General features: G+C 38.0%; 1 protein-coding gene and 1 long non-coding RNA gene across 9 annotated transcripts in view; both read right to left on the reverse strand.

Annotated features, from left to right (window-relative positions):
- Nucleotides 1-6,722: 6,722 nt before the first annotated feature.
- LOC122061261 (laccase-6) lies at nucleotides 6,723-10,589 on the reverse strand. Its single transcript, XM_042624475.1, has 6 exons — nucleotides 9,942-10,589; nucleotides 9,686-9,837; nucleotides 9,100-9,344; nucleotides 8,833-8,961; nucleotides 7,200-8,141; nucleotides 6,723-7,109 (listed from the first exon to the last, which is right to left on the reverse strand). The coding sequence occupies exons 1-6, from the start codon at nucleotides 10,272-10,274 to the stop codon at nucleotides 6,979-6,981; spliced, it is 1,932 nt and encodes a 643-aa protein (XP_042480409.1). The 5' UTR covers nucleotides 10,275-10,589; the 3' UTR covers nucleotides 6,723-6,978.
- Nucleotides 10,590-11,446: 857 nt separating this feature from the next.
- The window catches only part of LOC122060417, a 6,217-nt gene continuing 2,298 nt past the window's right edge, over nucleotides 11,447-15,365 (reverse strand). For 2 of the 8 annotated variants that reach the window (XR_006134399.1, XR_006134397.1), the window contains exons 4-5: nucleotides 14,129-14,208; nucleotides 12,268-14,021 (exon numbers count right to left, since the gene is read on the reverse strand). This is a non-coding gene — a long non-coding RNA (uncharacterized LOC122060417). Of the gene's footprint in view, nucleotides 11,754-11,965; nucleotides 14,022-14,128; nucleotides 14,209-15,365 lie in introns of those variants that run through there. The other 6 variants (XR_006134394.1, XR_006134395.1, XR_006134401.1 and 3 more) reach the window with 6 other exon arrangements.

The raw sequence follows: 15,365 nt of genomic DNA on the forward strand, positions 1-15,365 counted from the left end.
GGTTAAAGGGCAGTGGTGGTGGTGGAGGTGGGGACGGGGATGGGGATGGATATAGAGTTGCAATGGGGAGAGGGGAGGGACATACAAGCGAGGGAGGGGAAGGAGGTTCAAGGTGAGGGAGGAGGGAGAGCAAAGGGGCCGGGTGAGGTGGGGTGGGGTCGGGCATCATCTCCGTTTAATCATGGTCGGAGATTTTTTTTTTATTTATTTATTGGGAAAAAGAATGCTCACTAATCGTGCGGCTTTTGTGCTAATGTAGGACCAATGAAGGGGTGCACATGGGCATTAATAGGGGTGGGGGCATAATTTTGCCCCCTGTGTGTCTGGGCATAAGAACTACACAACCAGGGAGTTTTCTTTTGCCCTTTTTAATTATACACATTTAAGATTTTTTTTTTAGAAAAAAAAAAAGGATATTATATTAATATTGAAAGAATTAGGGCATATACATTGGATTACATTCTTAAAAACAGGGATCATTAAGAATCTCTTGCAATGCATTACTGAGATTTTCAGTTGATGCATTGATGTCAAAAAACTGCTCTTCAACATTGGAAAACAGTCTTGTTAAAAGGTCTACAGTTCAGTTTCCTTATGTACAAAATAGAAATGCATATATACATTTAGGTTACCGCTTCTATTGAATAACTTGAGGCGATTTAACATCCGCTAAAGAATCAACTTAAAAGGCCCCAGACATGGGTGGTTGGTCAAACCACTTTTAATAATTGGCTCCATATAGTCAATTAAAGGAGCTGTATTTGCTCTAGTGATCAGCAAGTTGAATTGATTTCCCATAAGAATCACCCTACTATTAAAGGTACAAACCACTCCTTTTGGGTGGGGCATGGTTTGACCTAAATGGGTCACACACCAAGGGAAATCACATGGATATTCATATTTGATTATAGTCCATTATATTTAATTTATATTAATACGATGTGGACAACATGTCTAGGAAGGTTGATTGCAAGCTCAAAGACCATTTTTAATCAAAATGCAAAATCTTGACAACATGTTAGGTGTAGAAAATGAAAATCTAAAATAATATAAAAAAAGAATAAAAATTACAAACAAATAATCACACATCGTAAGGATTTACATGGTTTGATGACATTGTTTACTTCTATGGTAAGATTATTTTTGTTTCACTATTAATAGAGAATAGGTTACATTCTCTTATTTTAATTCCTCTCTTAGATTACGGAGAATGAACCTTCACAACAAATTTATAGTGAAACCTGAACCCTAGGACCTTTTAACAGCCATTCATACTCAACCGACAAGCATAAACAACAGGATATAAGACATCATACCCCAATACCAAGGAGAAAGAATCTGTGGCTCATTTGATCACCTAGTTGTTTGGATGAACATCTAAAACTTATCTTATTTCTTACCATTACATGAGTGAAGAGGGGATATTTAAAAACAAAAGAGACAAATGAGAGAGGAAAACCCTAAAATGAATGTAGGGCAGCAGCCATACTTCTATCACATGTGATACTAGCGTTTCAATAATATGACAAGAAGTGAATGAGAACAAATCCAGCTTCTAGAGTTGTTTCTCCCTTTCTACTAAAAAGAAAAAAAGTTGTTTCTCTCTAGGCAATGCAATCACCATGGAACCCACAAATGTTTGTGATTGGGACAAAGTGCTATTGACACCTTTTCAAATCTAATGGTGACAAAATGCTATTGACACTTTTGAAAAAAAAAATATATATATATATATATATAGAGAGAGAGAGAGAGAGAGAGAGAGAGAGAGAGAGAGAGAGAGAGAGAGAGATCAGGATATCTCCACCAAGACAGGACAGGTTGTCTAAATGTTGGAATAGCGACTTTAAGTTTCTCTTGGAATTACCTTTGATGAAGGCCTGTCCTTGCCTCTAAAGAAAACTGCAAAGCCTGATTGGAAAACATTTAGAAGAAAAATGGAGTTAAGTTTTGGAGGAGGCTGGGTATGTCGTTAGTTTTTTTATATTAACGGTTCAATCAATGGGAATTAGATAAAGGGGACTGGAGGGACATTTTTTAAGAAGAGAGAAAGAGGCAGACACAGTGCTGGTAAAACACTAGCATGTCTAGCCTTTTGCCTCAAACTTTTGTTGATGAAAAGAATCGGAAAGAGTTCTTTATTTAGGAGCGTGGTCCTTGCACCAATGCGTGGCTACTAGGAACGCACGTGAAACTATCAATAGGGTAGGTATTTCCACCTTTCATGAGGGAGGAACGGTTATTTTGCCCTCTATTTGTTTGAGTGCAACGCCCACAATGCTAGAGAGAATTCTTTTTCCAGAGAGAGAGAGAGAGAGAGGTGTATTGCAATTAAAAAACACATTAGAAATAAGGTAAAACGAGATTATGAACTAAGAAGAAGCCACAATGTCAAACCTGAAATAATTATGAAGAATTTGTAATAAACTCTCTCTTTGATGAGAAGGGAGAGACATGTGTGGGTGAGACTTGATGAGAGATAAGATTCTCAAAGGATATGGAGTTGAATTTCCATATTTAGAGGCATGAGATGAGACTCAACCCTTCCTTGGAGGATAGTAGGACTCCTATTTTAGAGAGAGAGTAAAAAATGCATTTGAAACACGTTTTAACTCATTATGATAAGGAAAAAAGGCATTTGAAACACATTGTAACTAATTACGATCAGGACAATACTCTTGCCATTGGATGTAAACAGATAAAACTTAAATTGAATATAAACACTATTTATATCCGCATTTGATTAAACTGAGTTTTCCAATACAGCGGCTTCTAAATGGATACAAACATGAATTATGTACGGATTTCTAAATATCCATTTACATTTTAGTTGAGACTAGAGAATGGAGTTGGTGAGTCTAGAGAGAATGATATTATGATCTCATTGTTTGTGTTGAGTGGAAGAGAACCAGAGAAGGCAAGAAGGTGAAAGGTTGAATCCCCAACTCCACTAGGGTTGATATTGATGCTGATGTTGATGTTGATGTTTAAGCATAATATATGAAATTACATAAATATCCCCATGACTTTTTTTATTTTTTTATTTTTTAATTTCTTGTCTAGTTACTTGTAATATACTACGAGCTGTTTCAGTATAATCAAATTTCATCTACAAAATTATTATTTAATCATATTTTTATAACCAGGTGTAAACGAATCTAATAACTCTCTAACACTAGCTAACGCTAACCTCTCCTTAGCCTATATGTCATTTTCACTACCTCTCAATAATATTAGCTTTCTAACAAAGCAAGTAGCTAGCACATCTCTTCCCTCTTCAAGCCAACCGTTCGCTTCCTCTAACGAGCGGGTAAACTTTGTTCACCATTTACTACGTTCATTCAAAACCTTAGATTCCTTGAAAGCAAATTATGGAATAATGCTAGCAATCCGAACAGATTCAAATAGTTTTCAAAAACCAAATTTTGAATACGAATTACCTTAAACAAATACGAATACAAATCAAATACAAATTTTCGACTATCCAATTATATCCCTACTTGCCATTCTTGATTCACGATAAAAGTTGATAGTCACCCATTTTAGAAAAACCAAAAAATTCTCAAATCTCACTTATGCCCGTTTGAACACGCACCCAAAAGCTAATAGTGACAGGTTCCAATGTGATATTCTTCTAATTTTTGTCATTTATATCATGACTTGATAGTCAATGTTTAATTTTACCCTACCAGATGTTTTAAGTATCTATGAACGGTTCATCTTAACCCAACTTAATTAAAAATAATTTTTTTTATAAGGCTTAACCCAACTTAATTAAATTTTAAGTTTAGTGTAAGTTGATAAATACTATTGGACCATAGACCATAGACCATCAGTTAGATGAGAACCCGTGACCAACTAACTAAATATTGTAATCCTCACCTTCTTCCATTCCTTACCTTTCCTTTTCATTCCTTTGGGGATTAGCATTTAATTTATGTTACATTACATTACGCTAGAGGACCCTCTTCTGGTCCTTTGAGAGATAGAGACCCAACAAGTAACAAATGTAGTCTTAATTTCAAAAAGTTTGATTTTAAATGTTTTCAAAGTATAATTGTATAATTTATTTTCTTTAATTAATTACAATTTAGAGTCGAGACCTTCAAAGGATAGGGTGTCCCAGATTCATAAAATGTTGAGACTAAGAAGGTGAGATGTTAAATATACGTTAGATAAATAGTGGGTCTAGATGTTTGTATAAGTGGAAACCTAAGGCTTTACTTGGTGTGATTTCTTAGAATGCATTATTGACCTATCATTACTTTGGTCACGGTTTTTCATTCATAAAAAGAAAATAATGTAAGAACATATTGAACTTTATCAGCGTTTTTTATTCCATTTTTGGTCTAAACGATTGGTCCAATTCTGTGTGTGTGTGTGTGTGCAATGATGTGATGAATGATGTATGCATGATTATGAATAGGGGTGAATAGAGTTGGGTTGGGTCGAGTTTCTTAAAACCCCAACCCAACCCTGCCGGGCTCAAGCCTATGCCCTACCGGCCCTAATTGACTATGATTTGGCTGGGTTGGGTAGGGTTGGCCCTAATTGACCTGGATTTTTGCCAAGGTCGGGTTAACCTTGATTGCCCTGTTTTTTCATTTGTGTCGTGTACATCAAAAAATAGAATAAATAAATATTAATAAATAAAATGATCCAATTACAATTAAAATTATGAAGTGCAACACAATAATAGATGTTCCGACGCCTAACCATAAGAATCAATAACCAAAATTTCATTATTCTGAATAAAAGGATTGGATGATAGCCCTTATTATACTATATAAATCAAAGTTAAAATCAGGGTTAAGATTGGGCCGGGCCTAGGTTAGTGTTTTTCAATCCTAATCTGCCATAAAGTCAAAATCTTAGCCCAGACCTTATTCGAACTTAGGGCGGCTTAAGATAATTCAGGCCATCAGGGCAAAACTTACACCCGGATTAAGTCAAACATAGTTTCCAATATATGACTGCAAAATAACATGACTAACCGCCTCCAGGTCTAACCACTGGTTTTGAAATCCGTCTTTTAAAGATTTCTAAAAATCAAAACTAATAGCAAATCTATAAAAAACTTGATCAATTAATTTCAATCAGTTCAATTAGTGAGGTCTCATTTTTGGCACCTCTACTTCAAGGGTTGCAATTCCCAAACGACCAGCTGACACAAATTTAAACCTGCCATTAAGTATGTGGTTTGGTTCAGCATCTTCATCTGGTTTGATTGTTGAGGTCAACAAAAATTTTCACTACTCTGTTGGCGCAGGCGCATGCCAGTGCATATGTCATTGGGAAAGAGTATATAGGAGTATCTTCAAAGCATGGTGGGATGGGAGCAACATGGCCTATTAGTGACTTATTATGTCTAGGTATTGAGGAATGCAAGCGAGTACCATTCTTTCTTTCAATAATTAATTCCTATGCTGACAATGTGGGGATTCTTTCCCATGTAGTCTCACATTCTGACAATATGGGCCTACACTACATTCTCTCTCCTTTCTAACCATGTGAGCACCTATTGACAAAACCAATTCTCGCACCATGATTTGTGTGGCAATCTCCCACATTGGTAGTGTAGGTATCCTCTGCCTATTTACCAAAAAAAAATGTATCGTCTGCCTATAAATATATATATATATATATCATATGAATAAGAAGAGGTTTCCAACAATGCCGTAGTGTCAAAGGAGTTGTCAGGGAGGAGAGAAAAACTATGTAAGATCGTGGATATCTAGCATTTCCACCTAACTTGAATGGGAAAAAAAAGAAATGAATCATAGAACAATAGAAAAGTCTTAAAGCAATTCAAAGTTTAAAAAAGAGGCAGGATTAAAAGTCAGTGAGTATAAAACCCTCTAGCAATATTTTTAGGAGAGTGTTTCCTGTCTGGTAGCAAAGGCTAGGCGGATAGGAAATAGGAAAAAACCAATGGATGTCCCCTTCTGGTACAATGAATAAAGGATAAAGAGATCATTTCAAAGGGAAGAATGAGAGACGTGGGCACTGGCAAAGACTATGCTCCAGGTAGGTATCATTTCCCCTACAATTGGACGACAATATTGACATGTGGAACCAGCTGAAAAGCTCATCGGATGGAAGTCCACATCACCCTCCCTTGTGAGTCAAATAAAAGGTACTACATGGAAAAATCCCAAAGATGAGAGGAGACTGGAGAGTGAGAACAATTTTTAATTCCCTGGGTGGGTATGACCAATTGACCATTTAAAAGTTTGAGGGGAAGATTCTTTAAGCAAGTAGCACATATAGAAGAGCATACCAATGAGGCGGGTGTGGCGAAAGGCTCTCATGCATTGGAGGGCAACAAGATCATTTTATATGAGGATAGACATACGGACGCTAATGTATCTTATCCTGGCCATAAATGTTTTTACCAAAACCCCATTTGCATTTAACACTTCTGCAAGTATGTTCACCTATGCACATACAAGTCGAGTGACAATACCTCTCCCTTTTGCTTCCGTAAATAACCCTAACCTATAGGCATAGAGGAACTCACCTCATTTTAGTGCACGATATTAGTACCAGTTTGTTAGTGTGGAAGTCGATACATTAATATTAGTGACACTGATATGAATCGACCAATTCAATATCAATACCTAAAACCATGATCACAAGTTTTTTTTTTTTTTGGGAGGGGGGGGGTGGGTGTGGTGTTGAGAGGGGGGAGAGAGATAAGAGGGATAAACCAGAGAAGGATATGTTTGTTGTCACTTTTTTTTATGTTTTAATCTAAAACATTTTTTCTGTATAAGTATTTCTCATTCTGTATCCGGTCATTGCTCCACAAGCAGCTAACATAAACCAAACCAATTCACCAGAACCCTAAGTAAGGAATTTCAAACCCCACCCCTAAAAAAAATGAAAAATATGTTTTTTTTTTTTTCAATCTCTCCTCCCAGTGTATAAGCACCCAAAAAATTAAAAAATCAGTTTTTGATCTGATTAGAGGCATCTTTAGCATTTGGGTGCATCATCTGGAGGATGAGGAAGTGTCTCCATCTCCCCCTTTCCATTCTTCACTATAAAAGCCATAGATAGACCCCAAGAAGTATGAATCTCTATGTGACAGTGCATGAACCAGACCCCTACAAAGACAAATAGAAATATGATCACTTAATTATAAGTTTCAAAACAGTAATCAATGTCTAAGGAAAACAAACCCACAAAAGGCTTACCAGGATTGTCTGCAACAAATCTTATGGCAGCCCATCCACCCACTGGAACCCCTACTGTGTTCATGTATGGTGGATCAACCAGGTTGAGCTTCACTGAGTCAGGATCATAGTTGCCACTCCCATAGCCCACAACATAAAAGCTATATCCATGGAGATGAATGGGGTGGTTCTCAGTACTTACAATCCCTGTGTCCTGCAATATGAGTTGTACCCTGGACCCATATTCAAGGACCTTAGTCCTAGTCCCAACCAATGACTGAGTATTATTAGGAATATTATTAGGTGCCCCATTAACATAATCATAAGCATTAAGGGGCACACCAGGGAAATCCTCACTAAAGAAACCATTAATCTTGTTGTAATAAGCTTGAAGAAGTGAGATATTGGGCTTAACAAAAGAGATATTGTTTATGGAAGCTGCCAATACACCACCATTGGTGGCTTTGCAATTCTTACTGGGTTGTGGTGATCTGCATTTTTGGACATTTAGTCCAATAGTGAAGAAGAGGTCTGTGTCTATGTCTAAAGGGACAGCAACAGGGTTTAAGCTCCTTAGACCATCCATTACTGTCTTGACAGCACGATCATCACTGAAACTAGGAAGCTTAGCTGATATAGCTAAGCTATTAACTGCTGCATTTGTGTACTGGAAGTAAGCTATGGCTGACACATTAAGGAAGCTTATATTCTTAGCAGACATGTAGGCTCCCATGGCCATGGAGTATCTGCCATTGGGTTGATCGGCGGTAACAAGCACATTCATCGTCTGTCCCGGAGCAATCATAAGTCGATTGACCGTGAAGGGCTTCGTGTACTCGGCATCAACTTCAACAATGGTTAGCTTGTGGTTAGCAATGGCAAAGAAGTGCTCCATGTTCAAGGCTGCATTTATAATCCTCAACAAGTATGTCTTCCCTTGGACCACTTCAATCTTATACACATCTGGAATAGAAATGATATTAAAAAAAAAAAAATTCCTGTTTTAGAACAGAGAGAAAATAGAAAGAAAATCTTAGTAATGGATAATTTGGTTAGGTGATCTTATGGCATTGGCTAATGACTATGGAGGACCCTGGTGTCTATTCCATCATCACTCTTCTTTTCTCTTGTGTTGCTTCCCCTTAAACACCATGATTTTAGTCAAACAAAGCTCTGCAATCTGCATCATTGAAGCTGAATTTGCTTTTCTTTTTGTTTGAAAATAAAATGTAAAATTTTAATGAATAGGTCAGAACAAAATCCATGCCATGGTGAACTCGCAAGACTTAATTATGGACTGTCTAAATGACACCTCATAGGTGTATTTAAAACTTTTAGCCTTTGTTTTGATTGTCCCTTTTCTCATTCTTAGAAGTTCTTTTAAGTCAGGGGTGAAAGAAGGTTTAAAAAGAATTAAAAATGACTTACCGTTATATAATTATTAAAAGTTATTATTATTTTTGTATATTTTTGGAGAACGCGTGAGATGATAGGATTTACTCTCATTAAAAAAAAAACAAGTGCGTTATACTAAAAGGGCAAAACAAGTTAGATTACAAATTATTTAACACCTTAAGGGGTATCAATAGGAAAAACCTTCTAAATTATATTAGAACTAAGAAGGCTAGGTGAAGAGTACTAGGCCAGTTATTACCATTAGAGGAGCAATTGTAATTGGGACCAGGGTGGCCATTAATAAGGAAAGCATCCGCCCGCGGAGGACCTCCACCGCTCGCTAGAACCTCCTTCTCCAAGGGTACAACATTCCTCAACCAATGCTCCCCTGCCAAGATCAAAGTCCAAGCATGGCAAAGGCTCTCATAAAAATAACTAGTAAACTACCCTTCTCTTTAGTTACAGTACTGTATATTAATCAGAATTAAGCTAAAAAAAAAAGAAGAAGACACCTTAATTGGATTACCTAATATGACAATGTGCTCCTCGTAAGGCTGTTTAAAGGGGTAAGGGATGCCGGATTTTGGATAGATGATGATCGCGCCATAAATGGTTGCTCGGAGCCAAGCTGTGTGAGCATGCCAAAACAATGTACCCTTTTGTTGCCCTAGAGTGAACTCATAGGTGAAGCTTTGCCCTTCTTGGATTGGGCACTGTGTTATGTATGCCGGTCCATCGTACCAGCAAGACAGCCTCTGCCGGACTCCATGCCTGAAAATAACATTACTATTAGGACCAAGTTTTTCTTCACCCATGATGAAAATGAAGATGGCCATCATTAATCTTAGACCCAAGCCAAAAATACTGAAAAGGGTATTTTGGGCTTTCAACAATAAGATGCAGTAATAATGACCCTAGATTCGTGGATGTTTCCTTCAGAGGGAGAGAGAGAGAGGACTTTGTAATAAACTCCAACTTGTCTTCCCAATTCCCTATTGCAAATCAAGTGATTAACTCATCTAAGTGGTGGGGATGAATCATTATGATCCATTATGGATGAATCATGAAAGGGTTAATTTATTGAGTGAACCTTTTTAAGTTCTACTAATTACCAGTGGATAGTAACATTGTGAGGTGTCTTGTTGGTGACCTTGACTCTCACTCGGTCGTCTTCTTGGGCATAAACCACAGGTCCTGGGAACATCCCATTAATGGCCATGATGTCTTTGCTCTCACACAGCTTTGTAATTCTCATTGTGTGTACCTAAGTAACATATCAAACTGCATGAGTTATATACACTTTTATAGATGTATATAGGACACAAACAACATAGAGAGAGAGAGAGAGAGAGAGAGAGAGAGAGAGACCTTGAAGTCATAGAACCTTGTAGGCATAATAGATCTTCGGAGAGGCCATTGTTTTGCCAAAGCATGAAGAGTACAAGCATAGGATATGACGGCTAACCAGATAAGAAATAGAGCAACAGAACTCGCCATTACTCTTTGGGAGAGAGAGAAAGAGAGAAAGAGAGAGAGAGAGAGAGCACAAGTGGAGGACTGAGAAAGATGAGAGGGGAGGGGAGGCTTTTTAATAGGATGATGAAGAGCTGAAGAGATGAAAGGTTGTAATAGTTGTAGAGGGTGGTAGTAAAGAAAAGGAAAGAGGGTTAGTCCAGTTGTATCATCTTTGTCAGCTTTCATGATTCTCTAACATGGTTTCGTGATAATAAGGTGTTGGAGGCGTGAGTTATTTAATTCATGTGTTTGATCCAATATCATTTGTGACCCCCCCCCCTCTTCTATTTCTCTCACTCTTTCCTTTCCATTTTGCTTCACAACCTTTTAACACTTATTCCATGCAATCATCTTTCGCTTTTTGTCAAGGAGGAATCCCTCGAACCTACCCAGTTTTACGGTTCTGACCCTATGAAAAACCCCGATTATACACAATCACACCTAACCCGTGTAACAAATCAATCACGAGAAGACTCAAATTGGAGACGTCTGTTAACACACCTCCATGCAATTCTCTCTCTCTCTCTCTCTCTCTCTCTCTCTCATATTTTTCCCTTTCTATGTTTAGTTCACAACCTGTAAAACACTTACTCCATGCAATTATATTGTTTGACTGAGAACTTGCACCCACCTGCTCTCTCTGTGATACAGTAATCAACCCTTCTCTATTACGAATCAAAACAATGACTACGTCTCTATGGAAGCTCAAATCTGACCCTCATATGTCATTAACTCCTCTAATACTCAAAGAAGAGAGAGAGAGAGAGAGAGAGAGAGAGAGAGAGGGGATGAAACTCTCTCAGAAATATTGAAGCTTTGTGGTCCTACAGGCTACAGTACAGCCAATACCCACACGCACATGGCCGACCAAGTCAATGACTAGTACCTTGCTTCAATTAGTAGACTACCTCTTAGATGGACCCTTTGTGTCCCAAATCCATACAAGGAAGACCTAAAACATTGTCTAGCTTTTCAGGTTCTAACCCTGACTAAGAAATCATCTTTCCCGACCAAATTTATAAATTTGAAAGAGAAAAAAAAGGTTCAAGAGAGGAAGACTAGAGCTGAGATCAGGGCCCTGGCCGATTCCAATTTGATCCAAACCAGAATCTGTCTTGATTGGCCCCGGAATAAGGTTTTAATACCTTTTCCATGATCGATCAAACCAATTTGATTCTTGAAACCATGCTTGAGATTGACGAATTGGGTTGCACTTAAGATGGTGATATGAAGGTCAAGACTTAGGTGCCCTACAAGGCAAAAAAAAAAAACTGCATACAATTTTTTTGGGGGAGAAAGAATGCTGCCAAGCTGCGTAACATACCTAGCACTTCTCTCTCTCTCTCTCTCTCTCTCTCTCTCTCTCTCTCTCATATATCATTTTATAGGAGAGATAAAAACAAGGAGAAGCTAAGCAGCCAGACAAGGAAGTCAATCCCTATCTTACCTTGTAGGGGCTGAAGTTGCTCCTGCATGCCCTCCCATTGGCACACATGCTGACGTGTGCCTATGCCAACCGGGTAGCGTTCTCTTGCCAACAAAAAAATGTCCAATATAATATCCACCAAACATTTCAGGTTCCGGCTCCTCTGCAGCCCACCGCGGTGTGCAGCGCATATTCTGCAGATGTGAGCACCCAGACAGCCATCCAAACGCATCACCATGCTGCACCACAGAGGAACCCAACGCTTTCAGGTTGGACCAAGTCTTTCTTGGTGGTCCATGGTGATGAAAGAATCCACTCGAACCAAAAGTCAAATCATAGGTCACATCACCAATGAAGAAGCTTATTCTAGGTGAAGGAAAACCCACAACTTCCAGATTTGTTGCAGATAAATAAAAGGAGGCCTTTCTGAGAATGTGTATAAACACTCTACCTAACACTTAATCATGCTGTCGCAAGAGCTAGATGGGCTGTGGAGGTTCAAATGGAGTAAACTCTTTGCAGGTGTGGGCCATGGATTCCCTCACAACTTAGTGTCCAGGGCTCCCAGAAGTGTGACCTGGGTAAAGGATACTACTCATAACTTAAGCAGGCCTTATTCTGTAGAAACACTATAAGCACAGGGCAATTCATAAAAACCATATAGAAGTGAAAATAAAGTAAGCATATAGGCAATGAACGTGTGATGGCCCAGATGCTTCCAAAGGCATCATTACTAAGGAAAGGAAATTGATGTTACACAAAACCAACCCAAAACCTAGAATATTATTTCTTTTCCTTGGGGGTTATGAAGCCCTAAACCCAGATACAGTTTACTATAAGGAGGATAAACATTGAAGGAAAAATATTATTGCAACCAAGGCTGGTAAACAGAAAAAAGTAACACTAAATCATTGGCTCTTTACATTTCTTTCACTAACACACTTTAATTATCTCCACTTCTTCATGCTCAGTACCTCATTCATGGCATTTGTCTCCATTATATTAGAGTCATGTGAAACTGGATCCTCTTCATATGGAATATCCTCATCTTTGGACCTAAATTGGTCCTCTGTCATTGATCAAACCATAATCATTTTTATCACAGTACCTGTGGATCTTAGCTAGGTAACCAAGAGATTAATGCTCAACTTCCAGATATAGAACATGGCATTGCTATGGAAGAGTCACTCACCGTGGTGTTGCCCTCAACTCAAGGCAACCATACAAAGTATCTCATCCTCAAATCCAGGTAAAGGTCCACCCTTGGACCTCTTACAGAAAAATGGAGAAGAAATAGACAACATTGATTGATTTCCTTCTTTCAGGAACAAAAAAGAGATCAGTATCAACAACATTGCCTAACAGATCATCAGAACTATGTGAAACTAACTCATTGATCGCAAATAAATGAAAGTATAAACACTGAAGTTAAGAACGACACAGTTTGCATATTGCAACTTCAATTCAAAACTATGCATTTATCATGTACCACGAAGGTATAGGTAACACCCACCCTAGGAAACCATAATAAAAAGTAACTCACCAGGCAGGTCGGACTACTATCATATCATGTTATCAGTCTCCATTTTAAAAAAAAAAGTACTAACCATTGTCTGAGAACCGAACCAGACCAGACCACCTGGTTCAACCACCAAAACTTTGAAGTGGTTCACTTTGCAGTGGTATAGAACCTCGAGTCATTAGGCAGCCAAAGCTGTTGATATGGTCAAGAATCACTCTGACTGGAGTTGGCTCATTTGGTCTAGACGGGGCATAATCTAACTTTCCACAAACACTTTGGGCCTAACCCATGACCTGGCAGCCTGATCATCCAGTTGTACGATTCAACCATGGTACAAATAGTTGTAGGCCAAGTCAACACCATTAATGAAGAATGGTGGTCAGCTGGATTCATACAACCATATAGTTTCAAAACCGGCACAACCGGTGGTTGAAACAGAAACACCGGACTAACCTATTTTTCCATTTGGGGATTTTCGGGCATGGGGCGGATTTCTCTTCAAAACTGGCAAAACCTGGAATAGAGGGCATTCTCCAGTCGGGTTTTAAAAATCATGCATAGAACTGTGGAAGGACTGGATTCCATCCAGTCAGGTCCAGTTTTCAAAACATTGATATTGACAATAAAAGCAACCAAAAGTCCAGAAGTTCATTGGAACCAAACATATGATCAAATTAAACAAGTAACCTTGTATGCACAATGTGAAGATGCCCTCTCCAAACATTGAAAAAAATGGAAAAATTTCAGGAACAATTTTGCTAGTGTTCTCCAATGTACAAGGTCCATCATGAGGGCACTGCAACAAGAAAAATGTAAAACACAGGAGAAACCACAAATACACCGCCAAACAGGGTGTGAATTAATATGAAAGATGGTAAAATGTTGGAAAAGAAATGAAACTTACAGGAGAAACCATGAATGCACCGCTTTTGAAAGCCATTATATCCTTTGAAGCCTCATCAGATCCATCAAATTTATGACAGTTCTTAGAACCATAAACATATAATCAGTTGAGCATCCCTAAGACATATACTAATAAATATCCACACCAGAAGATCTGTAAGCGTAATACATGGGAAACAATCAACTTACCTTCTTTGACATCCTGAGGATATGACATCGCATTTGAGATATGATGTTAGATCATGCGGTGTCCCGGGCTCTACCAAAACCTACCCCAAATATATACTCTTGTTTAGAAGAAACTAATAAGACAAAGATCATTCCATAAAAGAGTTTTCAACATGAAGAACGCCCACCTTCACACTAATACAAGAAATTAAACCAACTTTCACATAAATGTATAAAAATGGGTTCCCAAGACAATTTAAACTCACATTGTAGAAACTGAAAGTCACTATATGTTCTTCAACAAGCAGTGCTTGGAGAAATTTGTGGAAAGATTAGTGAGCAGGGTAAACTTTTAGTTACTAATCAAAAGTGCATTGATGCAAGACAATTTCAAATAAGTTACAATATCCCTCGTGTAAATTTTGAAGTTCTTCCATTTCAAAGCTAGGACATCCCAAAGTCCATAAATGTAGCATGGTACTGCAAGAACAGTAAATTCTGCCATCGCATCTAAACCAGGGTTAGGACTTCAATTTCAGCATAAACATGGGTCCCCATGGAAGTTTAATGAATCAACAGAAACAATTTTTTCAAATATTTATGTTAAATTTTATGAAACTCTAGGATGAAACTTCTGTATGTGATGAATAAGCATGAAATTATATCTAGAAATTATTGTATGGGAAAGTCCAGCATCCATAATGGTTTAAGAAGATCAATATCTACTGACATATGTAAATGCCCATAACTAGACCATTGAGGTAGATATCATCATCAAATAATATATTGACTCCTTAATATGGTAATTTGGCTCCAGATAAGAAAAAGAATGAATACACTAGATAATAAATATACTTAAAAAATCTTATTGGCACCATCATTGGTGTGTTTTAGTTTGATACCACATCACAATTTCTTGCCAAGTGGCATACATGGGTGGATCCATGACTCCATGTCATAGAGGATCTCACAACCATCTCATTGGTCAAATTTCAGCTCAAAACAGTAAAGGGAAGTCATCGAAAATTCAATGTGAAGTTTCACGAAATTACAAGCATGACATTTCATATTGTGGCATGTTCATAATCTTGTCACTTAAGACTCATTTTTCAGGCATTTCATTTGCTTGTTGAAGGCTGAAATTTGATGAGTGAGATGGGTAGGTGTCCCCTATCACATGAATCCACCCATGATGCTGCTTGGTAATTTGGTTCCCATTCAAACAACACTATCCATGGAATCATATATACAAGCGCCC

Source organism: Macadamia integrifolia, chromosome 14 (genome assembly GCF_013358625.1).
Source record: "Macadamia integrifolia cultivar HAES 741 chromosome 14, SCU_Mint_v3, whole genome shotgun sequence".
Lineage (NCBI taxonomy): Eukaryota > Viridiplantae > Streptophyta > Magnoliopsida > Proteales > Proteaceae > Macadamia > Macadamia integrifolia.

Coding starts and splice junctions, on each gene's coding strand:
- LOC122061261 (XM_042624475.1), bottom strand. CDS start 10,274: ATGAAAGCTGACAAAGATGATACAACTGGACTAACCCTCTTTCCTTTT. Junction 8,142..8,832: donor TTACAATTGCTCCTCTAATG/GTAATAACTGGC, acceptor TTTCTATTCCAG/ATGTGTATAAGATTGAAGTG. Junction 7,110..7,199: donor ATTTGTTGCAGACAATCCTG/GTAAGCCTTTTG, acceptor TTGTCTTTGTAG/GGGTCTGGTTCATGCACTGT.